Source organism: Epinephelus moara, chromosome 9 (assembly GCF_006386435.1).
Source record: "Epinephelus moara isolate mb chromosome 9, YSFRI_EMoa_1.0, whole genome shotgun sequence".
NCBI classification, from domain to species: Eukaryota; Metazoa; Chordata; class Actinopteri; order Perciformes; family Serranidae; genus Epinephelus; species Epinephelus moara.
In genome coordinates this window covers 9,129,826-9,157,227 of record NC_065514.1, presented here as the reverse complement: position 1 = coordinate 9,157,227, position 27,402 = coordinate 9,129,826, and the positions used below count along the sequence as shown (strand labels likewise).

The window sequence follows — 27,402 nt, the reverse complement described above, 5'->3', positions numbered from 1 at the left end:
CAAAGCTAAAAGGAAAGTGAATGTTTGACTTATATCCATCAGGTGTCTAGACACACAACTCCAAATGAATGTTAATGTTGCTCCATGCCTGCTTGATTTGTAAATAAGCAGCAGTTTCTAACAAGTTTGCAAGATCAATTAAAGAGGTTTTGTCAGTGTTGTGTTCACGACTTGTTTCTGCTGCCACAGCTAAGTGGCTGAAAAATCAGTTGCTGCAGGTTAAAAGAAACATTTCAGCTTCAAGCTAACAGGTCAAGACTTTTTCAGGCTTGTTCTGTCATTCTGTCTGGATGCAATCGTGTGCACACGGATATCCTATATGCCCTCTACAACTCTGTGAATCCTGGCCCAATCCTTGGCCACCATTACTCCCGATAGCTGTTGCCATTCTTTTTTTAACAGTCTTCTGGATTTTATTTTGTTCTCCTCTTTAATTTCGCACTTCCCTCGTTCCTTCCCCAATGTCTCTTCTCATTAGATTTCCCAATGTCAGCCCTTGTTCATAAAATAATCACAATTGGTCAATTAATCACTTAATTGTCACTAAAATCAATACGCCACCTGTTTCTTGTTAAACCCTCTTTGTCATGTCTCATTACTTTCTCGGCTCAGTCATAATCGTCCTTTTCCACCTTCAGATTCCTACGGGGACGTAACACATTTGGCTAATTTATCTTGAGGTATAAAGCAGCAGAGAGCAGCGCAGCAAAGTCTGACGTTCTGAGCTTCTTTTGTATCTGACAGAGGACTTTTTTTTTTTTTTTTACAATTGCAAAGCTGGATTTATGCATTTAGACCATGGTCTGTCTGTATATCTGTCTATTTATATAATAGATAAAGACATATATATATAATCCTCCTCTCACCCCTCCACCATGGGGGTTGGTGGTGTGTCTTCCTCAAGCTTGGGTCTTCTACCAGTGGCCTAGGAATTTAAGGGTTCTGTGCAGTATCTTAGCTGTTCCTAGGACTGCACTCTTCGGGACAGAGACCTCAGATGTCGTACCTGGAATCTGCTGGAGCCACTCTCCTAGCTTGGGGGTCACAACTCCGAGTGCTCCGATTATCTCTGGCACCACTGTTGCCTTTATTCCCCACATCGTTTCTAGCTCCTCTATCAGCCCTTCATATCTTTCAAGCTTCTTGTGTTCCTTTTGCTTGGGATTGCTGCATCTATCACCACTTCCTTCTTCTATTGTTTGTCGATCAACACGATGTCTGGTTGGTTAGCCATCACCATTTTGTCGGATTGGATCCAAACTCCCACAGGATCTTAGCTCCATCACTCTCAACCACCTAAGGAGGTGTCTTCCATTGTGACCTTGGGACTTTCAGCCTATCCTCAGTGCAGATGTTCCTGTACACCGAGTTAGCCACTTGGTTATGGCGTCCCATGTACTCTGTTCCTGCCTGCATCCTATACCCTGCTATCATGTGCTGAACTGTCTCAGGAGCATCTTGCACAGCCTGCACCTGGGGTCCTGTGTGGCATGGTAGACCTCTGCTTCTATATATATATATATATATATATATATATATATATATACACATATATATGACATTCAATGGAATAATATATTCAATTATTCCACTGAATGTCAAGAGGGTACATAGATACATCACGCAATATGTCTGAAGAATGATGCAACAGAACTACAGCAGTGGAACCTAAGAATTTACCATCTTTTGCCATCTCTAACAACCAACACAGCTCAGACAGGGGCTCTGGGGATTCAAACTATTTGCAAGTGTAGTGTAGAGACAATGTTAGCTGCAGTTTTGCACTGCCTATGACCCCATACTAATGCAGTCCTCCCCGAGCTGTTGGAGGTGATGAATTTTAAACACAGTTTTCTTCCCTCTACATTCATCCAAAGTAGGTATGCCGGTACATCCACTCTCTGGTGAACCTGTCGCCACTGATGCCACATTTCCACTGCATGGTACAGCGCAGCGCTGCTCAACTCGACTTTCTCTTTTTGGTTTTCCATTAGTAAAAGGTGTGGATAGTATGGGTATTATCCACACCTTTTGAAGTTTGCAACTCACTCACAGGAAGTAGCTGAGACAATACTAGAAGGTAAAACCGCCAAGCTACACCAATAGGGACCGCAATTTTTCATCCACTCAACTCAGATTTAAAAAAAGACAGCCTGCAAAACTACACCGTACACTTCATAGCCAACACAATACCATACAATTGATAAAGTGAAGACATTCTCTGTTTGGTTACTGATTAAATGATTCAGCAAGTGTCGCACTGAAGATGATGTCATGGCAGTTTCACTCAGCAGCACTATGGCGATCAGCTGAGAAACCCGCCTACACTGTGGGGGTACTGTCTGCCGTGGAAAACTAAATGGAGAAAAAGACCAGGGGCCACATTAAAGAAAAACATCCTAACTGCTTGTCCAATCTCTCTTGCTGCACTTTAAAACCAGTTCTTGACAAGTGCTATCATTTGCCTTTATTCTTTTTAGCCCCTGATTCCTATAGGTTTTGAGTCTGTCCCTGTTATTTCACACTTTATAATTTTGTTACCCATCTTGACCAGGACTCCCTGCCGGAAGAGATACTGTACTCAGTGGGACCTTTCTGGTTAAATAAAGGATGAATATATAGAATAAATATTTTAACTGAAGTTTCAAATATAGGAACAGTCCTATCTTCCAATTCCAGAAGTAATTCGTAAACTCAATGCTGTGCCCTATCCTATCAGACCTCCTATTTTATCTTGAGAAATCCAAATCATGACTGCAAATTTGATTATTATTTAATTAGCACTCATCCTGCCATGCCTGTATCTATGTTTAGAATGTACACAAGACTGCCTTTATCTTTGATTAGAATGCACTTGCAGGCCACTTGACATGACAAACCATAATATCAACAGCTCGCACTCTTTATAGGCTAGCTAGCTTGTTATCATTGACAACTTTAGCTATGAGGAGTCAGACAAAATAAAAAAATTAAATTAATAGTTAAAATAAATCAAAATGAATCCACTTGACATTCAATATATACCCATGAATATATTGTCCAAGCATCATCATACCGATGAGTAGCCTGATTGAGTAGCCTTTCAATTCTCATATTTTGTTCATGTTGTTTAGTATGTTCATCCTCATTGCCGTACACACCGAACAACAGTGCTGCTGCCAGTTGGGGCAGATATTTTGGATTCAAAACCAGATCTATGTCATCCTATTTTAGGATCCTAGCTTGGGAAATCCCTATGTTAGGGTGGTTCGGCAATAGCTAAATTCCTATCCTCAGATAAGATAGGATTTTTTCCTGCATGCAGGGAATCCTAAATGTCATCCCAAACTGAGATAAGATAGGATTTCAGACTCAGGGAGTTTCTGTAATGAGACCCCTGGAAGCAAAGGGGAACCATGCAGTGAAAATGAGGCAAAAGACACCTCGGACTGCAGAGCAGGGGCTTCATATGAGCTCGACCTTTCTTTCTTCCTTTGGCCGCCAGCTGCACCTCCACTGCAGACTGTTCCCAGCTTCACTTAGGCATCAACTGTTCAAATAATTACTGCCGCCCATCATATCTGACCCAGAGGTCCAGGCCTGCAGTTCAACAATCAGAAGCCAACAACTAACTGATGTCCTCTTGACACAGGCAGTGTTTCACAGTCAAACAATTCAGGGTCTTTCACACCCGGCCAGAAAAGCCTTACCCATTGGCTGCAGAGTTTGCAGGGATATGGGAAGACATACTTGACCCATATAGAGAGCTTGTAAGCAAACTTCGACCCTGAACCTTTCAAGATGTCTGAGCAGTGGTTTGAGCACTCTGACTTTTACCTTGTAGGACCTGTTCCCATCTCCTGCAGTTTCATACATCTACTGATAATGGTTGACAGGACAGCTAGAGAGCCCGAGGCAGTTTTGCCATCATTTTCAGAGACTGTGGATGTGGTCAGTCTCTGTGTTTCCCAATTCGCCTCAGGTTTCAGGGCCGCAGGATTTCATCACACCAACTACCAGCAGACTAAAAGTCAGCACAGAATCATCCAAAGATCAGTTTCCATGTGTGCCATTTCCTTATCTACGGAACATATAGTACATGCAGTTTGTGGGCATATAGAGATTGGATCCCTTGTGGTTTCCCTTATCTGAAACCAGTAAGGATCCTATACTTTCACTGGTCCCAAGTGTGTTGTTAGCAGACATGGGCTCATTGTGAGTGGTAGCTATTCATGGAGTCCTAACAGTTTACTAAAACCTTACCTAACTCTGACAAACTTCTGAAATCTTGGGGTATGTAAAAAAAAAGGGAGCTGGGTGAATGAGCGATGATAACATCCTTTGCACAATTCACTCTGTGATGTACAAAAAAGCCATGAGAACACTTAACCTTTAAAGGCCTTTTGAACAGCCCCATCAGCCTAAAATATAGCTTTTAAATCTTTACGAAGGTCTTTTCTTTCTGGGGGGCAACTGTGTTGCTTTGCTCACACCAGCTTTCGGGCAAATTTGTAAGGTAGCATGCTGAGAGTTGGGAGAAAAAGTGTTGCTTAGTCCCATCTGCAAAGAAAGGATGCTAACCCTTGACACTTTCTGGGAAACTTTTCAATCGGCAACAATACCAGACTGTGGTTTTACTGATTAGCGGTCAGTTATGACAATATGTGAAGCTGTATCCAAGTTGAAAAACTGTTGTTAAAGGGAAAGAATGTCTTCTCCTGCCTACACTGATAACTGAAGGTCAGAACATCATGTCATGGCTTTTCCTATAAACTCAGTACAACAGTACACTCTACTGAAAACCAATACCATTCAAGGAAAGCACAAAGCATACCAACATGAGCAACTTTGGGACATCTGTAACCTTAATGGTTAGAGAGACAGCAAAAGGGTTATGAATATGGCTGCCCTAGCTGATCCAGGGATACTGCTGAGTATAGGCTTATATAAGGTCTTGGGCAGCTCCCAGTATGTATGCACTGTATGTGAATGTGTTGCATTGCAGTGCTGCAGAGTAACATACTCAGCAATCTTCTTGGATAAGTAACGGTTTTGAAATAGATTAATAAGCACCATATATTTTGTTGATAACTGAGCATATAAAAAAGAGGCTCTCACTTTATTGAGAACAGCATCAGCTAATCAGCAATTAAGATTCATGATTTATGTCACATTAGCATAAATCGTTTACCATGCAGGAGTGCATACATGTGCAGGTCATTCTTCGCACCCTGATTCAAATTGACTAACCCCTTTTTTCCTGAATGTTCTACAAGGTGCTGAAAGGAAAATGAAAAGCAGAGATCCATTAATCAAAGCAAACACAGTGTTGTGTGATGTGTCTGGAGAGTTGCACGTGTGTGGTCTTTTTAGCATCGGATTCATGCGTGGTGAGCGATGGCCCGAAGTGGCAGAAATGACTAGTTGTCATTGAAGTTGGGGCATTGATCAATCATGCCCCAAGGTTGTTGGCAGGTGCCGAGTGGCATGTTTCGTGTGGCATGTGTGGTTTCGCGTGGGTCACAAAGAGCACATCTCCCTGAGACATGCACAGTGCAAGGACAGAACGAACAGTGTACATGATGAATGGCTCCACACTGTGCATGCAGTTGGGGGCTTCCTCTTTATTCCCCTGCACTGATATAGGCATATGTTATGTCACTTTTTACACTGTTTCATAAGGATAGCCTATAGTATGTTTGAGGACTTAGAGAATGTAGCTTTTTAAATTGAATTTTCTTTCTTTAAAATGTTTTTTTTCTCTTATGAAAGAAATGCATAGGATAAAGTCTATATAACCCATCCCAACTGCAGTATTTTCTTGAACACATCTGCTAAACCATGAAGTTTTCTTAATTAAGCTTTTGGTAGTGGATGATCGCCATCTCCTGGTTGATTTCTGAACTGCACGCACTGTTGAGCCACACAAGTCCAGCCCACATAATCTTATCTGCCAGTATGACTCAGTGCTTTAGTTCCACAGCCCTCAAACACACATCCTAACCACACGTCTCCCTGTGCTTCCAGCCCACGTTGAAAGGAGTTAAGCACCAAGATCCGACGGAGCGTAAAGCTGGTGGAGGCACCAGCTGCTTGAACTGGTCAGCTGGGTGTGCGCCAGTTTCTGCAGAGCACTTGGCAGGCCAGCTGAAAGTGGAGTAAATGTTTCAGGCAAGAGCGCTGTCTTTCACAGTGGAGCATACTGTTTACTAAAATGCATTATGTTCAGGGCTTCTGCACCTACTCTGCTAAATAAACACAAGGCCAACTTTGTGCTTTTACTTTTATTAACAAAAAAATAAACAGAGGAGCCTCATCCCAGACTGGGATTTTATCACAAGTAACTTTCTGTTAACATTGAATAGTTACCAAAAAAAAAAAAAAAAAAAAAAAACTGAAATAAGGGGCCATTTCAGTGCTTTATCATGCTGTGGTTCATTTACTGCAAATAACATTCCTGCTGTTTTTTCCACGGGGTTTTAGAATTTCTAACGTGATTTCCTGCACCTAATCTGATTGCAGAGACTTGAAAGTTGGGTAGCCATCATTTCCTTTCTTATTTTTGTCTAGGTTACGTCATTGTTGCATGGTAACGTGGTTACAAGAGCAGACTGATCTGAGAGGTCTGCACTGAATTACCATGCAACAAACCTCCAGGAGACATAAATAACAGCAGACAGAGAAGTTGACTTTCATATCACGATGTTAAGCAGCCTGGATGGATGGAAAAACACATTTAAAACATGAAACCTTGCTGAAAATATTCAGTATAGGTAATTTCAAGCAAATGGACTACCAACATTTCAAAATGCAAAACACTGAAGTCGCCTTATACAAAGGTCATTCAGCAGGATTGTTAAAACAGTCGATTTAAAACAGTGCATTTACTCCTGTGCTTGGAACAATAATCACGGGTGGCACTCAGAAAGGTGAATGTAAAAAAAAATTGTTTATGAAATCTTAAATAGGGGTCAAAAAATTAAAAAACAACAATTTAAATGTAAAAATAAAAGGTTGAACTTGAATTTTTACATGCATTAAGTGCATTAAGGAACAACACAAAGAAAAGCTTGTCAACTTTCATCACTGAAATGATGAATCATCATATGGCAGGTCAGACAAACTTGATGGCACTCGGCTAGTGGTGCTCATAGCTCCAAAACGAGCTATGGCTGATAACTCTAACACTCACACCAAAACAATCTAGATTGAAAAACAGCTTTTCAAGTAAGAGAAAAAATGATGTGTTTTTAATTTGGGGATGAACTGTCCCTTCAAAAGAACATAACTACATCCCTATGATACATCTGAAAACCGCCTATACCGTAATTAAACAGTAAGGACAAACTGAGTGACTGAGACAGGATATTGGTGGAAACTCTAATATGGAAGGTGCCCTCAGACGCAGCAGAATGTCATCCAGCTGTGCTGCGAATTTATAGTGTCTGATAAGAAAAATCAGACACGGATATTGCGACTTATACAGGAGGAGTGAGAGAAGCCACACTGAATACAAAAAGACTGTGTGGGAACTTTAATTTTCCAAATATTTAAACAAATGAAAAAAATATAAAAATAAGGATGTTTTACAGTTTTTGGTCATGAATGACAAAATAAATTAAACATTACAGCTGCCACAAGTCACTGTCTTCTGAACTGGAGTCACTGGAGTTGCTGGTGGTGGAATCCGAAGAACTGCTGGAGCCGATGTGATGATGAGGCGCAGCTTGATTGCTTTTCTCTGGATGAAGGGAAGTAAAGGAAGCACCGTCACCAATTAAATGCCACAGAGACTGATGGAATTTAAATGTTTTGAGTAATAAGCACTTTAATATCAAAAGATTCAAAGAAGGAAGGCAGCAAGGGTTCACACTTACTTTGAAATTTCTTGAACTTCTTATACAAACAAGACCTCACATATTGCTCCAGCTCCCGCAGAGTGGACGGCTTCAGTATCTCAAAGTCGATCTCGATCTCGTCCGGGTTGCTGTCGCGCATCGAGGGCTCTCGTGTTTGAATGATGTGCACCACGCGGCCCAGCTTTACGCCGGATAACCGGTTAATGTCAAGGCTCAGCTGGTGCTTCTCGTCGTACGTCATCTGCAGGGTTTCATCATCCGAATCCCAGTCTTTGCTTCCCTTCCACGACTGCCTGAAATTCAACACAAAGCAGTCAAAGGTCTCCATATGGGAGTGACATAGCACAAAAATAGAGCCCTTCAGTTACAACATCCTACCTGGAGCTGGGATTTGTGCTGCCTCTCTGTTGCCTGCTGTCCTCTTTCTTGTCCCTGTCTTTCTTCTTTGGTTTAATCACAGGGACTTCAGAGAGTGCAGAGAGCTGTTCGTGGACAGCTTTAAGCTGGGTAGAGTGGTAACAGAATTGGGCTTTTGTGGTACCACATAGCAGCATTAAAATAATAAGTGCCAAGACAAGTAGCAGCACTGAGAAATCAAGCTGGAGACTAGTTGCTGTGTGCTGGCAAGTCGGACGGGAATGCAATATAAAGTGTAAGAATAAAGACGAGGAAGTTTCGCTGAGTGATTTACTGTATGCCAGGCCGAGCCGGGCTCAACAGGAGATCTAATCAGTCAACAATATCCTCTCCAAACAATGAGGAGCTGCAGAAAAGGAAAAACATCTGATATACTTTATGCATCTATTTCTCCCTGCTGTTGCCAGAAAATGAGGTGACAGAAATATATTGTTGTGGGAGCAAATCAGATCTCATCGCACACCAAGTCCCTCTCAACATTTTGAAAGATTCTGCTTCCTGAATATTGCAGGAATTTGCTGGTCATGTGATCCCACTGTGTTTATACAGAGTATGGTGCCTGTTACATGTTGGCAAATGAATGGGCAGACCTGAGGCTACTGGATTTGCTGTGTGTGTGATTTGAATGTATACAAATGACTTTACACCACGCACAGTAAGGGCATAGTCTACCAGTATTTAAAAGGAAAGGCAAAGGAGAAGGTCGATGAATCCATCAGCAGAGCAGACTGTAACTACGGTTGCTCTCCGTTTATTTGTCATGAAAACAGGTTTGGAGCAGCAGGCAATGATGCTAAATAATAATAAAACTCTGGGTTAGAGATCAGTAGAAACCCACCTGTTCTGCACCCACCTGTTCTTGCAACTCAGCAAGTCGGGTGGCACGCTCCTCTGCTAACTCCGATTTGTCGAAGTTGGAGGAGCTGCTGGCAGCTACCCCGCTAAAACCTGCACTCTTAGCGGACCCAGCGTTCATCGGCGAGAGCGGCTCCACTGGTTCGTCAGGCATCTTTGCAAACCTCTGCTCGAACACACCCTAAAGGAGAGACAAGTGAAACAGAAAACTGAGCCTGAAGAACAAGTGGAGGAAGTTCTTTAATTACCAAATTTCACAACTGAAAACACACCTGTAGTTTCCTGGCCCTTGTGACGACGTAATGATTTGGAGGGTTGTATTTGTATGAATTGGAAAAGATTAGCCTAATGTCTGCAGCGAAGCTCTGTGCATCCTGGTACTCTCCTCTCTCCATCTTTTTCTGCAAATGAAAAAGTCAAAGTTACAAAAACAACACAAATCATGACAATTACAGAAAAATGAATTTGTATTTGAAAATGTACAGTTTATACTTTAACAGTGCCGAGGTCCATGGGGTATTTGATGATGTCGTGGTAATCATGCAGTTCCAGAGCCTCGGCGTCGACAGGCTTGTAGAAAGGCCAGGCGTAGCTTATGTATTTCTTTGACATCAATTCCTTCAGGATCTCGTTGCAATACTTGAGCTGCTCGCTTCCTTGCTGTGGCGACTCCTTTCCTTCAAAGTGCTCCTCAGAGGGACTGCTGACTCGGCCTGCACTCTCACGTCTCTTCTTGCTTCCTGATAAATCACTCAAACTGGTTATGGCTGCTGAGGACAATTCAGTGGTGGCGTTTACCTTCCGTTTCAGCCCTTTCTTCTTCATTGGCACAAAGGACACCACAATAAGGTAAAATGCTCTGTGATTTTAAAATGACATGATTGAGGGTCAGAGAAATAAACAGCGACTCACTTTTGTGGTGGTGTGTGAAGGGTGTTCGGGCACTGGGGATGAGCTGGAGGGAGTGTAGCTGAGGCTTGGCTGAGATGTGGGTACTGTCACCGGAGAACATGGAGTCACAGTTCCAGTCTGTCCACCTGTATACATGTATTAAACACAAGTTAAAGGAAAAAGAGAATAAACATTAAATATATATCTTAAGCAGTAACATCATTATTTCCATTTTCTAGGTTTCAAGGTGCCTCGAATATCTGAAGAGCACACACACAGGCCTGATTATCTTAGTGGCAGTGAATGTGTGCAAGTGCATCTCCAGCATGTACACATAAATGGTTAGAGCAACACCCACCATTACCATGTTAATAGCTGTATACGTTTCCACTGCGCGTTATAATTTAGGTGGAATGAGAAAAACATGCTTAAGGACGAAACCCAATTTCAGTTGATTCCAAATTTAACCTCGCCAGAGGACCCGCAGGGTACAAAGTCTATAGTTTGGAGCACTGAGTAGTGTCGTTGCAAACAAAATGAAAAAAGAAGAGAGGCTGAGGGTCACTGATGCAGCTAATCTCAGCTGCTGGCAAAACTCTCACAAATGTTTGGGTGATGTTCATGCAGGCTGAAATATGCAGCTTTTATGCACACAATAAGGCTACTAAGATAAACGACTGCAATGATATTCAGTGTTTTTACACATCTTTATAATTTTAATCACGAAATTAAGGAAACTTATTTTAAGGGAGATCTTTTGACTTTTATTAAGGAAGTATTTCATTGCTGGAGAGATCGTTTTTATAAAACTAGGCTGTCTATACTACTTCACCTTTGAAAGTAGTGCTACATGGCCAGAGAAATCAAGAGGTAAAAACTCAACAACTACCAGAATGTGCTGCGCCACATTGGACCAATAAACACTCCCACTGGTGGGTGATGTAATGCAAGCTCGTCCATTTTGACACAGGAAACAATACAGAAGCTGGCTGGTAACAAATGATCTCAAGTTACAGTTAAACTGTAAGCTTAAATATGCTTCTGAAAACATTTGTCGCAAGAAACAGGCAACATGCAACAGAATCTGGGTTAATACTTTATCAGCACTGTCTAGTTTTACCATCTGATCTCAGTTTTCAACCTCCATTTTCACAATACAGGAAACAGTATGGTGGCCAGTTCCTGTTCACAAACTCTCGTTTTACAGCCAAACAGTGCACTAAAATATTTTTCTGAAGACAGTTTAGGCAATAGGAGATACATTAACAGAATCCTAAGTCCCTTTTACACTGCCAGATTTTCAGCGAATGTTGGGCCGTTTTGCCGGCAAGCTGCAAGCATTTAGACACACAGAGCCGGATTGGCGAGTTGATCCGAGGTGCCCAATTTTCTGCCTCGTAGGGTAGACATATTGGCAGAACCTTTTTGGTTTAAACAGACCGAGGCGGTCTTCCGCCACGGGAGGGGCTGTTGAAGACTTGTGGGAGGAGCTGTTGATGACGCCACACATGCGACCCACTGGCAGTGGACTAACAGGAAACAGGAATGCAGCAATGAGCAGCTAGTGGCAAGAGGNTAGTCAGGCGGCATTTTGCTGCACTCCCCGATTTTGTTTTTATGCTGCCAATGCTGAAAGAAGACTGATTGGGCTTTCCTGCAAATTTGCACAACTCCTATTCAAAAAGGGCTAATAAGTAACCAGACGCAGCATCACCTTTGTTCAAACATGTGAATTAATTACCTGGAGCGCCACCTTTTTTGCCCCTCCCTTTGGCAGCATGAGGTAACACCTCCTTTTCCCTCTGTGGCATCTGGGCAACCTTTTGCAAGAAAACCTTTTCCAAAGCAAGGGCCATCAGCACTATGTCATCTGTAGGCTGGAGGACAGGGGAATCCGTGAGGGTTTACTTTCTGTGAGGCTAACCAGTGTGGTGCATTTCCAATCATGAAGCTCCTCACCTTGTTATAAGAGTAGCAGTTGGTGAACATCTTGTGAAAGTCTTGCATACATTCGCTTGCGCTCCAGTAGTAGTTGTTTTCCAGTCGTTGCTTGATGGTTCCCAAGTCCATGGGAGATGTTATTATCGTATGATAATCCTGATTGAGAAAGAGAGTGAACATGTCACGTGTATGTAGCCTAGCTTTTTGTTTTTGTCCTACATCTTTAAAAGAATCTGATAATAAGAGCACAAGTCCTGCATTTCTTTAAGGTTTTCAACTGTCAAGACAATTCCAGTTTACTACAATTCGGGTCTTATTTTGGCCATAATTCCAGTCATAAAATCATAATACTCCAAAAATTATTATACTGAGATTAGACAGAGCTAGAAACCCAGGGTTTCAAACAATCAGATTAGCCAAATTTATGTGGAACTGAAAGTCAAAATGAAGGCCAACAGTTTTCCTGTGCAATGAGGGATCATTTCAGTTGCGTTCACTTTCAGTTTTACCTCCTTACAAACTGTTTTCGATAATCTGACTAACATGTTTGCTGGTTTAAAACTTGTCTCATTGTCTGACCACTTGTAGTAGCAATGTCATCATGCTACTATTAATTAAGGTGAGTACAGAGTTATCATCTGATAGCACCCAAAGTGTAATAAACTGGAATTATTCTCTCATAAGATATTAAGCTTTGCATACAATTTTGGTTTCATCTCATTCAAAAGCAGTGTCTGGATTATAACTGAATTATCCACCCTTTTAATTGGAACTAATTAAGAGCTACAGTAGGGACTACTTAAAAAAATAGTCACTCTACATTAGTTAATTAAATTAGTTAAATTCCATAATTAGAGCACCTACTTAAACGTATTAATTACCATGTAAGGACATGCAGTATTGTTGATTCAAGGTTATTCTAAAAATTCTGGGGTTATTTGTTATGTTATATGCATGGGATTCATAAATATTGGATGAGACTGTGTGATGCTACATTCCAGTGTCTCTATACTCACTGTGTTGTGTTGTTTTAAATGGGATGAGGATTAGGAGGCAACCACAACCAAGAGAGAGAGACAAAATACAGTGGTGAACAAAACCTAAGACAATGACAACAATAGCTGCCATGAAAGAATGACAAGAACAAAGAAAAGTTAAGGATTTAGAAGCAGTTTTACTTCAGTGGAAGAAAAGAGGGAAACAGACCATTTCCAACACAGCAAGACAAACACAGGAGACATTTTAGACAGATGACAGACAGGTACACAGCGGAGTGTCTGTGTGGACAAAATAGTGGATAAATAACATTGTGTTGTTGTGCATCACATCCCTAAAAAACAACAATATTTATCAAAATTGCTAGTTAGTAAAATAGCAGGCAAAGATCTGATTTCTAATTTTCAAACGCCGCTTTGGAAGCCAGATGTGGGCTTACCTCAGGGATTCATTTTCTGATGTGTTTCTGACTTGCAAAAATGAGGTCAGGTGATAGCTACATTATTATTTTATTTTTTTTTAACTTAAATTCTACCTAATTTTAACAATCTGTCCACAAAACATGCATTCATTTGTTTTTGCATACATAAATAAATATAAATATTTTTTTAAAAATGCAATAAACACTACACACTGCAATGTGTTGTGATAAATTCTGAATTGAAAGCATCTTTAAAAGTTTCAATAGCACTGACAACATTTGCAAACTACTCACTGGTAGCCCAAGACGAACTGCATCAACAGGGGTGTAAAAAGGCCAGGCGAACCCGTGCCGCCACAGGGATTTGATCACTACATTCTTCATGTACTGCAGCTGGTTGGTCCTCCGGCCTGGCTTGTTGGGGTTGGTCACCTCAGGAGGTGGAGGATTCACAAGCTGAGGGGGGTCTGGCTCTGTGTCTGCTGACATGGCAGCGGCAACTGGAAGCGACCGGTCTTCAACGAATGAACACGACCTCTGAGGGTGTCTGTTATCTTCTGCAGCTTCTGTCAGCTACATGAGAGCCGCTCACTTCAGTCATGGTTTTCATACCAGGCAATGTGATCTGTTGATATACAAACAGAGTTATGTGAGTGTGGTAGGTCAAAGATCATTCCTGCAGTCCAGAAATCAGAGATATACAACAAACAGCCTCTGCAATGGACACTCAATAATGAAAGGTCACGGCAGGATATACAAGCACAATAAATTCTGTCTATATTTGGAAGAGAACAACAGACTCCATACCAAGGTAAACTTTCAAGAGGTTAACTTGTAATATTTGTATGCAATATAAAGCATAACTGAAGTTTCAAAGATGTTTATTCTGTCTGGCAGTTCTCCACATTTACAGCTATATGACACTGGGCTATGTTAGCATGTCAACTGCTGTGAGTGACTCAGTCTTTTTTGTTTTGTTAACATTATATCAGAGGTGACTGAAATGTTTGTTCCAATTATTATTTTTATTTTAATCATTTTTTAAAAAATTTGAAATAGTAGCTTTCTCTGTTTTAACACCCTGGGGTGTTTTATTGTCATGTTGCACAGGAAATTAGAAAAAATGGCCAAAGTCATGGAGATTTTAACTTTAACACATGGCTACTAAACAGTTGTCAGTTTGGTATTCGTAAGGGATTCGATTTTGAAGAGGTTAAGAAAGGGAGGAAAAAATAAATTCATTTCCACTTCCTCCTATGGTAAAAAGGGGTGAATTTCAATATCTTAAATGAGATTTATCCAGCAAACGAATTCTTATGGTTGAGATTTAATTTTGATGCAAATAACTGTACATTTTGTGACATGAAAGTTTAAGTTTGCAACATGCGTCTCTTTTTTACTGTGATCCAGTGCAGTCCTTCTGGAGTGATATGCAGTGTTGGCTACAGTCCAGGGAGACTGACATGTCACACTTGTCAAATTTGGTGTTTAGATTGAAAACAAGGATGTGGGGAAGTTTTTCATTCATAAATGTAGATACTTAAGGACTAAACCCTGTCTGAACCACTGGAAGAATGAGTTAAAACTCTTGTTAAAGACAAGAAAGCTCTTAAACTGTTTTCATTACTATATATTTTAAAATTAATTTGAGATATCCCTATTCTTCTTTGATATTATCTGTATATATGTTATGTTTAGGTATTTTCTTTTATTGTTTGATATCCTTCATTTCCTATGTAGTTTACTTTTCTTGGCTCAACCTAAGACAGTTGATACCTGAGCTACAGGACTTGGAAATGTCACTTTGTTTGTATTTGCTACACTCAATAAGAACTATTGCAATAAAAAAAAAGTTAGTGGTTTGGTCATAGAAACAGTATAGTTTCACATATAACCAGTATTACAATAAAGTTTATAGCAATGGATAAACCTACTAGCTTTAACCTCTTGACAAGTTACTCTAAAAGCTGACTTAACGCTGAACAGACTGCAAATAATTACCCTGGCAGGATTTTTAAAGTACAATTACTAACTAGCTAACGTTGGCTAGCGAAAGTCAGCTCACAGTGCTGCTAACTTAAAAGCACACGTCGCCATTTAATATAAGTAATAATGTTAGTCGTTAGCATAACTAAGTTTCATACTGCCTACTTGGGATATGACATACAATAGTCAGAAACAGTCCAGCTTTGTTTTAAAGAGGTCGAGTTACAACACAAAGGTTTAACAAAGAGCTTTGACGACACTAGCGTTACCTTACTAATACCTGTCGTCCTCAAATAACGGAAACAATAGCGCAGGGGATGACGGGATAGTCACGGTAAAACACAAAACTAACCGATAACTCATGACGAACTCATCCTAACAAGACACGTTGAGAGTATAAACGCTAATAAACTTAAAAAGAGGCGACACACAGCTCAGAAACACAACTAGAAAGAGCAGTTGAGTCCCGAGTGCACCGTTAGACCAACTTTGAAACTGAAAACTTTGTTACTGAAACAAACCTTGACGTGCTTTCCTTCTCCGGTAGTGGATTGGAAACAAAGATGGACACCGCCATCTACTGTTTTGGAGGGTGTAATCTTCTTCTTCTTCTTCTTCGAGTATTAATAGCGGTTAGCAAACTACCTTTGCCACCCACTGGACTGGAGTGTGGAGGAGTAGCTTGGCAGGAAATAAAATAAAATAAAATAAAATAAAATAAAGCAATGTAAAATAAAATAAAAATAATTAATAATTTTCCAGAAACTTAGCAGAGAAAGTCTGGTCACACCCTAATAAATTCCTCATTCAAAAAAAATAAATAAATAAAATAAAATTAAAATTGAAAATATATAAATAAATAAAGTAAAGAAAAATATGAAAATAATAGAATAAAATAAGTTCTCTGAATTTTCCATCTTGCTCTTAATCAATCAAATAAAACCTTACATACTTTCCTTAAAGTAATACTGTGCTTTTCTTCAGTTACTCCTGCTTTTAACCACCTTCTGTCTTCATCATATCTGTTACAATCTCCTAGTACATGCTTGACTGTTTCCAGTTCGTTACAGTGCATACATAGTCTAGTAGGATGTCATATCCTTAGATAGGAAATGGCCATCTCCTCCCTTGGGCTCCCACTCAGTATTCCACCTACATGTATTTGAATACTGAAAAGAAATCTTCCTGTGTCACTTGGGTCTCAGAATTCCTGCCAGGTTTTGTGCATACTGTTCTTTATGATAGTTTAACCTCTGGTTTACTTACTTGCATGTCATTTGACTGTCGTTTTATTGATTGTTTAGCCAATATGTTGACTTTCTCATTTCCTCCCACCCCTACATGAGCAGGAGCCCAAAGGAAGGAGATATTCAGTCCCCTGTAATGTAGCCTGAGCAGCACATGATACATTTCATACACAATATCCTGTCTGCATGAAGACTTTCAGACTTAATGCTCAAAAATGCTGACAAGCTATCAGAGGTGGTTACAACACTGAGTTGGTTATGTTCTTCCACCCACTGTAATGCTAATAATACTGCAATTAATTCCGCCGTGTACACTGACAGGTGGTCTGAGATTCTCTTTTTAACTGCTGCCTCACAATGAGGCATGAAGAATACAGCACCTACATGCCGTACAGTAAACAGGAAAACCACCATTAAAACTAAAGTGACAAAATAATAGTGTTTGCCTCTGTCTAAAAATAACTGTCAATAACTATCAGTTCCTTATCTAGTATTTGATACTTGTGGTGGCCTAAGATTTCTAATATCTTGTGATTATAAGTGTAACAAACTGCCTCTAAAGCTTTGTAATTTTCACAAACACACTCTTGTAGTTTGGGAGATTCCTTACAAACGTAATTTTTCTTTACATTCATGTATAATATGGAATCAGTATGCAGGCCTATTTTCTAGAAACAAGTCCAAAGACATAAAGAATGGACTGATACGTGTGTAATCTCCCCCTTAGATGTACTTACTGATAGAGGCAGCCTCTACAAATGTTTCTCAGAAATAATATAACCGTGTTATAAAACGTATACAGCCAAAGCTAGTGTTTTTCATCAAAATGCATTGTTATATGCCCTTTGATTGGAGAAAACCACAAATTCTTAATTGTTGGGAAAGACCTATTTGATCATAAGTGTAATAATCAGCATATCAGAAATATATTAAGCTCACATCTGAGCTCCAAATCATTTTTTTTTTTAATGAAAACTAACTTTTCCAGAAACTTAGCAGATAAAGTTTGGTCAGACCCAAATAAATTCCTCATTCCAAATAAAATAAAATAAGTTCACTTGAAGATATTAGGCTACATAAATACTAGCCCTGTAATACATTATTACAAACATTTAAAGGAGATATTTTTCCAATATCTTCTTTCTGTAAAACAGAATTGAATCAATTTCCCATATATTCAGTCCTTTCTCTCAAGAATTCAGGGATGACGTTTCTATTGATTTCTCTACGTTTTAATAGATTGACACCAATATTGGAAGACATGGTCTTGTTTCTGAACTGTAATAGCCTACAGGCTCACATTGTACTTACAGTGCTCTCAGGTTTATATGTCTTGTTGGCAAATATCACATCCATAAGGAGTTCTTCAGGTTACACTAGATAGCCTATCTGTCTGTTTTGTGTTGAACTACAATATCTCTTTGACTCTGTTTCAAAGATAACAACAAACAAGAAAGCTATTACACATCTCAAATAATTGGGAAATTTCTATATAGCCTTATAAAAACAAATAAAGTGTATTAGGCCTAAGTTTACATCTCCCTCATACAGTTTTATCTAGGTCTATTAGTTTTGTTTCATGTTATTGTCTTTTGTGATGTTTGATATTTTTATTTCATATATGATGTTAAAATGAGAATTTCTAGTGTTATAAAATGAAATATATGTATCCGTACAATATAATGTTGATTTAAAAGAAGTCTATTTGCCTTTGACGCTTCTTGTCCCTCATTAGCTTCCGTTCCTCCTGAAGGTACCGCGCATGCGCAGTGAATTACCACCACACCACATTCCCCGCTTCTCCTCGCAGGCAAACATCCAGGAGCGAGCCGTTTGATTTATGCGGTTCTCCATGATCGTTTGAATAAATCTGCGCTCATTTCTCCCTCCAGTGTTCCCGAGGATCCTCAGTGTGTATCCCCCCTGCATCAAACCCCGGTGAGTATCGGCTCGTGTCTGATTCCTCATTGTTTGAATGGAGGGCCCCTCCGTGGCAGCTCAACCAATTTGTCAACAGCATCAATGCGTTTAAAGCAGACGGCTCCACGATCAGCCTGATGTTAGCTTTCATATCAAACCATTGGGTTTAAGATTGAGTTGGTATCTCTCTCAGTCGGGCTTCAAATCCTAAATGATGGAGTAAATATTTACAGTATGATGAAAGCTACTGTCAGACATGAACTTGCCAGGGAAGGATTGCGTGTCGTCCTTTGTTTCATATTTATTCTTTTCAAAAGTACTGCATTTAAATACGTATTAACATGAACGTTTTTGTAACTGACACCCGCTAACTACTCTTACTGTCCTAGCTAACTGTTTAAAATATTTCCGTTAAGTCCCTTTAACGCTAAAAGTGCTAGTTACTGTTAGCTAGCTGCCTGCTAGCTCAAATAGCTAACTGGATTTATAGGTAATGCTAAGCTAAAGTAGAAAGCAGCCACGCAGTTTGCTATTGTAACAGCTAAAGACTATAAAATTCTTCCTAAAGCAGTAATTACAGCGGTTACTGAGACATACAGTGTCATTCCTAGTGGTTGTATTGCTCTGAATTGCCTCCTGTGCAGACTGTACATAGCTGAAATAGCTGTCAGAGTTAGCCTGCGTGATTAGCACTAATATCAGTTTGAACATTTTGTCAGTTTAATCTGGCTTACACTGCACAGTACAGTTGAAATCACTTGAATAAAATGATGTCTGCATCCACTGGAGAATTCAGTGTTTAACATTTAATCATTATGACCACCAACCACTGCAAATATTTATTGTAATCACACAATTTCTGTCATTATAATGCAGTCATTTAAACACTGTTCAGTTAGTTCACCTCCTAACAATGGCAGAGATCATCCCTGCATGTTGCTGTGTCTTCTAAAATCTGCATGCAACTGGTTATACAGTGCTTCACTTTAGTTGTCTGTGAATGCAGCAGCACTTGCACCATGTGAGAACCACTGAGTTTGTAAGGTGTGCAGTGACACCAATCCAGGTGTGCCATGCAACTGGTATATTGCTGCAGTATTCAGTATGTTGTGCACACCCATTTCCTAATAAAGAGGCAAACTCTAGCTAAAAATGTAATTTAATTTCATTTCATTTAAAAAATGTATACAGGGAACCTACTTGTCACCATTTGCCAGTGGGAATTATTATTGTGTGACACATTAAAGCCCTGATTGGCAGCCAGTGTGAGGCATGATAACATTTAAAAGGAGAAACCTGTGAGTGGGACGATGGATTGCTTTATTCTATGGAGTAAATGATAGTAAAGCACCAGCAAACTGTCAGTAGACACTTACGAAAGCTAACGGGCTTATTCTTTATTATTTTTATTGTCTTACGTACTGATAAGAGTTGTAACACATTATAGAAGCTGTTGTGCACAGATATACATACATACATGTGTGCCTTGAGATTTTGTCTTGCCCTCTGGTGCGCCTTGGGCACAAAAAGTTTAAAAACCACTGCACTAACTTGTATAGAATGTAACTCTTAACTTATCTCAAAATCTGTTTCCTCTGTTTCAGTATCGTGCTCAGTAGATGCTCATTCCCTCACCATGGCAACAGAAGATAAGAAACCAGAGACCGACACGAAACCTCCAGTGGTCCCATCGGCATCTGCCAGTCAAAGCAAGGTTTGGATTTCCCTACATGTCTTTACTGTTTCCTGCAGCTTCCCATTCTATTGCAGTTTGTCACACAAAGTGATGTTTTGTTTCCTCTACAGTCTGCACCCGCTAAGCCAAACTACAGCCTGAAATTCACATTAGCTGGTCACACTAAAGCCGTGTCCTCCGTCAAATTCAGTCCGAGCGGAGAGTGGCTCGCCAGCTCATGTGAGTTCTCTGCCCGTTTTCTCTGGCATGTTTCCTTTAAACCACATATGGGCCACAGAGTATCAGTGCTGCAATAACAATTAGTTTATTATCTTTTAATCTGCAGACTATTTTCTCGATTGTTTAGTCTTAGAAATGTTAAACTATAGTGAAAAAAAAGGCATTCAGGATTTCTCAGAGCTGAAATGATTAACCTTTATCTAAATGGTTGCCAATTAATTTTGTTCTTAATTGGTTAATCAACTCATTGCTCAAGTCTACTGTAAATATGATATTTTATTTTTTTGCCTCTATCAGTATTTTGCCATATTATAAAACGTCTGTTTAGAGTAGTGAGTCTAGATTTTTGGAGGCTGTTGCAACACTGACTTCATGTGTATTTTGTCTTCACAGCTGCTGATAAACTCATCAAAATCTGGGGAGCATACGACGGCAAGTTTGAGAAAACCATATCTGGACACAAACTCGTGAGTTTAACAGATTTTCAGTTTTACCGCTGCAGCGTTTGTTTTTAAGGATGGGATTGTACTTGTCATAGTTTTACCACCCATGCAGAGAGGTTGTAGCACAAAAAATATAGTTCAAAAAAGGCTACTAAAAGTGAAGAGTATGAGTGAGCCATGGTTTTATTACTCACTGTACTTACATTGGTTCCATCCTTGACGTTGCTAATTTGTTGCCCATGAATCTGCAGGGTATATCTGACGTGGCCTGGTCCTCTGACTCCAACCTCCTGGTGTCTGCATCGGATGACAAAACCCTCAAGATCTGGGACGTGAGCTCGGTAAGAGAACAGATTCATTGACTAACCTGCTTCAATAATGTGAGTTATTGTATCACAGCAGTACAATCAGATCACGCTTCGTTTCCAGGGGGCTTCACAATAACACTGAACAGAACATGCCCTGCTATAAAAGTAAAGGACCCAGTCTACACAGAGGCTGCGGCAGTGACTGTCTTGTAGCGTTATAAATTCATGGAGCACGAACATTAAATCCAAGCAAACTCTAAAAATTCATATCCGTGGTTTCTGTCGGAGTAAAATTTTTATCCCCATTAAAGCTGCATTTACTCCCAGCGCCAACTCGCTGACACCAGTCCAACACTGATCATGCGCTGAATGAGAAGTAATTCTTTCCTTCCTTTCTGTTACCGGCGAGAATATGACATTTCAGCCCATTTTTCTTTCATCTAGGGGAAATGCTTAAAAACTCTAAAAGGTCACAGCAACTACGTCTTCTGCTGCAACTTCAACCCCCAGTCCAATCTCATCGTGTCAGGATCGGTGAGTACGAAGCTCCTGGCGTAAAACAAGCAGTAAATGGAAAGCAGATGTTAGACCTTTGCTGAAGCGCTCGCTGTGAGCATTGTAAGCATGTCTGTGTGCGTGTTTGGGAGAAAGTAAAATTTGATGTGTGTTTTTTTTTGTTGTTTTTTTTGTGCTTCTAGTTTGATGAGAGTGTAAGGATATGGGATGTGAAGACCGGGAAGTGTTTGAAAACATTGCCGGCTCATTCTGACCCTGTCTCAGCTGTAAGTTATTTTTTTATTCTCAACACTCAAACTTCTAGACGTAACACTGACACAGTGCCAGTAATAACACGATCTGTCTCCGCTTGCAGGTTCATTTTAACAGAGACGGCTCCCTGATTGTGTCCAGTAGCTACGACGGCCTTTGGTGAGAACAAACTGACACTACTCTCCCTTTGTCTCTTACATCCACTTATCTAGATTACAAGTTTACATTCACACAAGTGACAATAGAAAATGTCAAGCTGAAGTTCTCATTAGCAGAGTAATGTATCATGTCAACTATTTGTCACAGTACAACATGCAATTATGTATTCATGTAAACCATTTTACCCGGTTTCAAAAGCTGATTAGCGAGTTAGCATTAGCACAGCACCCAGTATCAAATATACAGTGTCCTACTCAAAGCATCTAAACACCACATGACAACTGCATCACAGAGTTGATGAGCCGTCTGCCAATCTGTGTGTCTGGCTGCGGTTTTGACTCGCAGACAGTTATGATGGCGTTTAAAAAAAACAAGCTGGTCTGGTTCACCTGGCAACACTCCCCACTGTACATGTTTGTGTAGCAGAGCTACAAATGTTCTGCTTCAAAATTTCTATTGCTTCCTGATTTGTTGTGACAATATTACACATGCTTTTTTCATGGTGTTACCTGACAATTTGTCCGTCTTAACCATTATTTAATTATTTTTCTCTTAATTTTCCTAGCCGAATCTGGGACACAGCATCGGGGCAGTGCTTAAAGACACTCATAGGTAAGATTACTGTGTGTGTGCTTTGCCTTCGGGCCTTCAATCCTCTCATCATTAGCTGGGTTTCCATCGAAATGTAGCTCAAATTTTAGCCACATTTTCAGACATGTATGCACTTCTCCTCTACTGTTATGCGAATATTTGCGGTCGGTTCGTTAAGATAAGCAGTAGGTGGCGCTAATTCTCCAGTCAGTGTACCACTGCAGAGGAGGGCGCAATGAGATGACGTAACTAAAAGAGGACCAGTCAGACCTCAAATGAAGGAACACAATGGATGTAAAATAAGAGAGAGCACACTTGACAATGGAAACAAGTTTTTAAATCTAATATTACGGCAATGTGCTCTTGGAAGAGTTCTGGTAACAGCGCAGTGTCCATACATAAGCTGTTAAAGCCACCCAGAGATGAAGAAGAGAGCTTGCAGTGGCCTATACAATGACCGAATGTTGTAATTGTACGTCACAATTTTTTAGCTGAATCTCTTTCCATTGCACTTAGTTGCATTTACCATTTATTGATATACCAACTTTTCCCGCCGCCCCCAAGCGTACTTTTTTTTTTTTGCAGTGTTTCCATTTTTTTCTCTCAAATTTTTAGCCTTTTCACTCTATTTTTTTAATACGCAAGTTGAAATTGTGCAAAAAAACTTGGTTGGAAACACACCTAAGTCACATTTTGTGCAGATTTTCCCCTTATTCTCGTTTTTGTTATTAAAGAAAAGTAAGAAAATGGAAGTTGTCTGTTGATAAGTGACAGAAAACTCCAACTCTGTCTGAAATAACACATCTTAAAATGTGTAAAAGAGTCAAGTTGGTTAGTTGTTGAGATATTATTTCCCCGTTTGTGTGTTGACATGCTCCTGTTGTTGTGTTTATATCAGATGATGACAACCCTCCAGTGTCATTTGTGAAGTTCTCCCCCAATGGGAAATACATCCTGGCTGCTACACTGGATAAGTGAGTATTAACCACTACCTGCACACAGTGGAGTCAAGTCAGTGCTCCTTTCTGTTTTAGAAGGTGGCCATTATGTAGTTTAGAAGTTTCACCAGCAGAGGGCAGTGTAACATTATCATTTTTATAGCATTCAGTATTAGTGTTTCAAGGCGAGTTGTTTAACAGATGCACTGCTGTGTTTGTGTTTACCTTTCAGCACGCTGAAGCTGTGGGACTACAGTAAAGGAAAGGTGAGCATTCAACCTAAGAAAATACAAAAATCAAATTGTAGGTTTTTTTTATTAAGAGTGCAAGTTGTAAATACTTATCTGCTGCTGATAGTTTTGACCGTTTGATACACATAATTAACTTTTATTCCTCCAACATTTCAGTGCTTGAAAACGTACACAGGCCACAAAAATGAGAAGTACTGCATATTTGCAAATTTCTCCGTCACCGGTGGAAAGGTAAAAACGTTTGTACCTGGTGTTTAACGCCTCACTTGCAGTTTGTATATTTATATTCTACGCTTTGAAATGATTGACACGTGCAGTTGAATGTAACTGAAGCTAAGTGGGTGCTCTCTCGCAGTGGATCGTGTCGGGCTCGGAGGACAACATGGTTTATATCTGGAACCTGCAGACGAAGGAGATCGTGCAGAAGCTCCAGGGCCACACAGGTACAGGACACACACTGTTTAAATCTTAATAGGCTTAAAATCTGACACTTTCTTTCTAACGTAGTGTCAGCTGTCTGTTAGTTAGCCAGATATTTGTGGCTGTGGTGCAACATGTTTATTAAACTGTCACACAGTTCTGAGCACTATTTCAATTTTCCTTCTCGCGTCCTCTTTTCAGACGTCGTCATCTCCACCGCCTGCCACCCGACAGAGAACATCATCGCATCCGCGGCTTTAGAAAATGACAAAACCATCAAGCTATGGAGAAGCGACTGCTAAGCCCTTTTGGATCTTTTGGGCCATTCATATTTCTTTCCTTTATTTTTTTTTTCTACATTTTTTTCTATGTTTTGTTGTAAGAAAAGAGGACTTTTTTCTAACAGAGAGCTCCTGCGGGATGCACAGGGCTTTCAGGTAATGAAATTCAGCGAGGAGAACCAAATGAGATGCAGCCACACAGTATCAGCCGAGTCAGTTCTGCAGCGGACGTGTTCTTCATGTTGCATCTGACATCTATTCCACGTGTCCGTTAATGTGCCACATTGTGTTGTCTCCACAGGGATGCTGGAGACTTTTGGTATTCTTTACAATAACGCAGATTCTCTGTTCTGGTGCTTCAGTATTTTTGACACTGCATTAACCCTGATGTCACTGCTTCTCTGTTCACTCACACACGTGCATTTCTGGTCTTGTACAATAAATGTAACGCTTATTTGGCCTTTCTATGATTTATTTTGCCTTTAATTTGTCTGTGTAATTGTGTAGTACCGTCTAAATGACTCCGAGGTGGAGAGGTGACTTTGACATCAAGCTTTAGATATTAAAAAAATCTGCAGATCTGTATGGCTGTTATTTATTCAAGTAGTGTTTCTCTTTCTTTTCCTTAACATCCAGTGCCAGATCTCAGTTGTGCGCTGTGTGCCAGAATATATTTACAAAGTTTGTGAGTCCAATTCGGGCAGCAAACAAGGATCTAAAGTTTAGGAAGTACATGAGCCAAGTCAAAACTGCCTCAAGAAAATGTGACATATGATGTCACATAATGATGTGACAGTGACAGAAAACCCAAATGTTATGAATTTTATACAATCCAGTCGGATAATTATATTTAGCCCCCCCAAATGTCTAATTTTACCATTTTACAGTGACCAAATGCAGTTACATTGTGTTCTAGGATTTGTACATATTACATTGACGTATTGTGTTTTGATTATTTTAGCTGTCTTTTTTTTTTTTTTAATGGTCTCTTCTGCTTGATTAGCTCTTACTGTAGTTCTGCTCACAAAGCCAGCAGCATCTGTTCTCTGTAGCTAACCTGGACTTTTGTGGAATACATGTTTGCATTTGTCAGCTATAACCCCGAGACTTAATAAAACCAGTTTTTGTATGTTTCATGTTACCGTGTCGTGAGTGAATGTGATGTTGGCTGTTTTTGCCACCTTAAAGGGATGGGTCAGATATTTTTGAGGTGGGGTTGTATGGGGTACTTAGCCGTAGACGGTGTATTACATACAGTAGATGTCACTTGGTACATCCCCAGTTTGGAGAAGCAGACAGGAGTACATCATGGAAGCTAATCAGTGTACTGCTGTGGATGGGGTCCACAACACAACATATTGTAGCCAACTAAAAAAGTGTAAAAGTTAAGTGTATGCTATGTTGGGAGTATTTTCACTGCTTTACCTTAACGTCAGACAGTGATTTCCAATGGGAAAATGAAGCTGTTACATTGCTCTCTCCCAAGCCAGACTCCATTGAGAAAAACAGTGATTTAACACTGCTGAGCACAGGAGCTGCTGGTCTACCACTGCCTCAGATATTTATTTTGTTTGTGTCATTGAGTGGCTTTGGCATTCAGAAGGGTTAGTCTGGATTCACCAAAGTCACACTACTTCACAAACTAAGTAGCGATAGCCCAGCAGCTCCTGTGTTCATCAAGCTAAAATTGCTGTTTTTGTCAATGGAGTCTGGTGGTTCTCAGGAGAGCATGGATGAGCAACTAAAGCTGTTAACAGCTTGGTTGGCCATTGGTTGAAGTGTACACTACGTTAAGGATATGTTCACTGCTTTACCTTGCCGCAGACAGCTTCAGTTCCCCATCTATGCTCTCATCAAAGCCACCAAACTCCATTGACAAAAACAGTAATTTTAGCTCACTGAACACAGGAGCTGCTGGTCTACCTTGATCACTTAGTTTGTGTTGTTGTGTGACTTTGGCGAATCCAAACGAACCCTTTTAAACACCACAGTCATACAGCAAGACAAACAACTTAACTGATGGAGGCAGCAGTGGACCAGCAGTGTCTGTGTTCAGTGATGTTAAATTCATGATTTTATCAATGGAGTCTGGTTTGGAAGAGAGGAAGCTTTCTTTCGGAAATTGCTGTCTGATGGAAAGGTAAAAATGTGGTATACACTTAAACTAATACTGATTTCTTAAAGTAGGACTTCTTTTTTAAGTGACTAAAATATGTTTTGTTGTGGACCCCATCCACAGCAGCACATTGCTTCGCTTCCGTGTCGGACTCCAGTCTGCTTCTCCAAACTGGGGGCGTGCTGACTGACATCTACTGTATGTCATAAACTCACTATGGATATGTGACCTCATGCGACCCCACTTCAAAAACATCCACACTATTCCTTTAACGTGCACTTTGAACATTACACAGAATCATCCGCCATCAGTCGAGCTCACTTTGAGTTTTTTTAATAACCTTTTTTTTCTGTCCATGAAAGATAGAACATCAGAGAACAACCCACAAAGAACAGATGACAAAATTCCATCTCCTTTTAAAAATCGACAAAAATATAATGAAAGAAGACATTCCCATCATTGCAGCGACAGGTTGAAAAATGGCAAAGTAAAAAGGCGACACAGTTACTGAGGTGCCGAAGCCAACAATTCCTCGCAGCTTAAAATTTTCAATCTGAAAATTGCCTCGCTGAATAAGCTTTTCCACAACGTATACAACAGCCCGCAGAAGAAAAAGGGGGAAAGAACAGAGTACACAAGCAAGGGATAAAATTACCTTTGTACAAAAATAGATCTTTTTCCAAGTGTTTTTTTTTTCTTT

At 40.1% G+C, this 27,402-nt stretch overlaps 2 protein-coding genes across 10 annotated transcripts; one reads left to right on the top strand and one right to left on the bottom strand.

Annotated features, from left to right (window-relative positions):
• Nucleotides 1–6,054: 6,054 nt before the first annotated feature.
• brd3a (bromodomain containing 3a) lies at nucleotides 6,055–15,963 on the bottom strand. 9 transcript variants are annotated; one of them, XM_050053164.1, is made up of 11 exons: nucleotides 15,615–15,856; nucleotides 13,654–13,984; nucleotides 11,961–12,098; nucleotides 11,743–11,878; nucleotides 10,023–10,147; nucleotides 9,603–9,926; nucleotides 9,383–9,511; nucleotides 9,109–9,291; nucleotides 8,217–8,341; nucleotides 7,857–8,131; nucleotides 6,055–7,720 (listed from the first exon to the last, which is right to left on the bottom strand). In XM_050053164.1, the coding sequence occupies exons 2-11, from the start codon at nucleotides 13,846–13,848 to the stop codon at nucleotides 7,605–7,607; spliced, it is 1,746 nt and encodes a 581-aa protein (XP_049909121.1). In that variant the 5' UTR covers nucleotides 13,849–13,984; nucleotides 15,615–15,856; the 3' UTR covers nucleotides 6,055–7,604. The 9 variants fall into 9 exon arrangements, with proteins under 9 accessions (XP_049909121.1, XP_049909119.1, XP_049909123.1 ...); XM_050053162.1 differs by having other exon boundaries at nucleotides 6,056–7,720; nucleotides 9,094–9,291; XM_050053163.1 differs by having other exon boundaries at nucleotides 6,057–7,720; nucleotides 9,603–9,929.
• LOC126395586 (WD repeat-containing protein 5) lies at nucleotides 14,070–25,722 on the top strand. Its single transcript, XM_050053171.1, has 15 exons — nucleotides 14,070–14,170; nucleotides 18,485–18,530; nucleotides 20,117–20,226; nucleotides 20,319–20,427; nucleotides 20,821–20,894; nucleotides 21,122–21,211; nucleotides 21,623–21,712; nucleotides 21,877–21,960; nucleotides 22,050–22,105; nucleotides 22,671–22,717; nucleotides 23,595–23,670; nucleotides 23,867–23,900; nucleotides 24,042–24,116; nucleotides 24,241–24,328; nucleotides 24,507–25,722. The coding sequence occupies exons 1-15, from the start codon at nucleotides 14,093–14,095 to the stop codon at nucleotides 24,605–24,607; spliced, it is 1,158 nt and encodes a 385-aa protein (XP_049909128.1). The 5' UTR covers nucleotides 14,070–14,092; the 3' UTR covers nucleotides 24,608–25,722.
• Nucleotides 25,723–27,402: the final 1,680 nt, after the last annotated feature.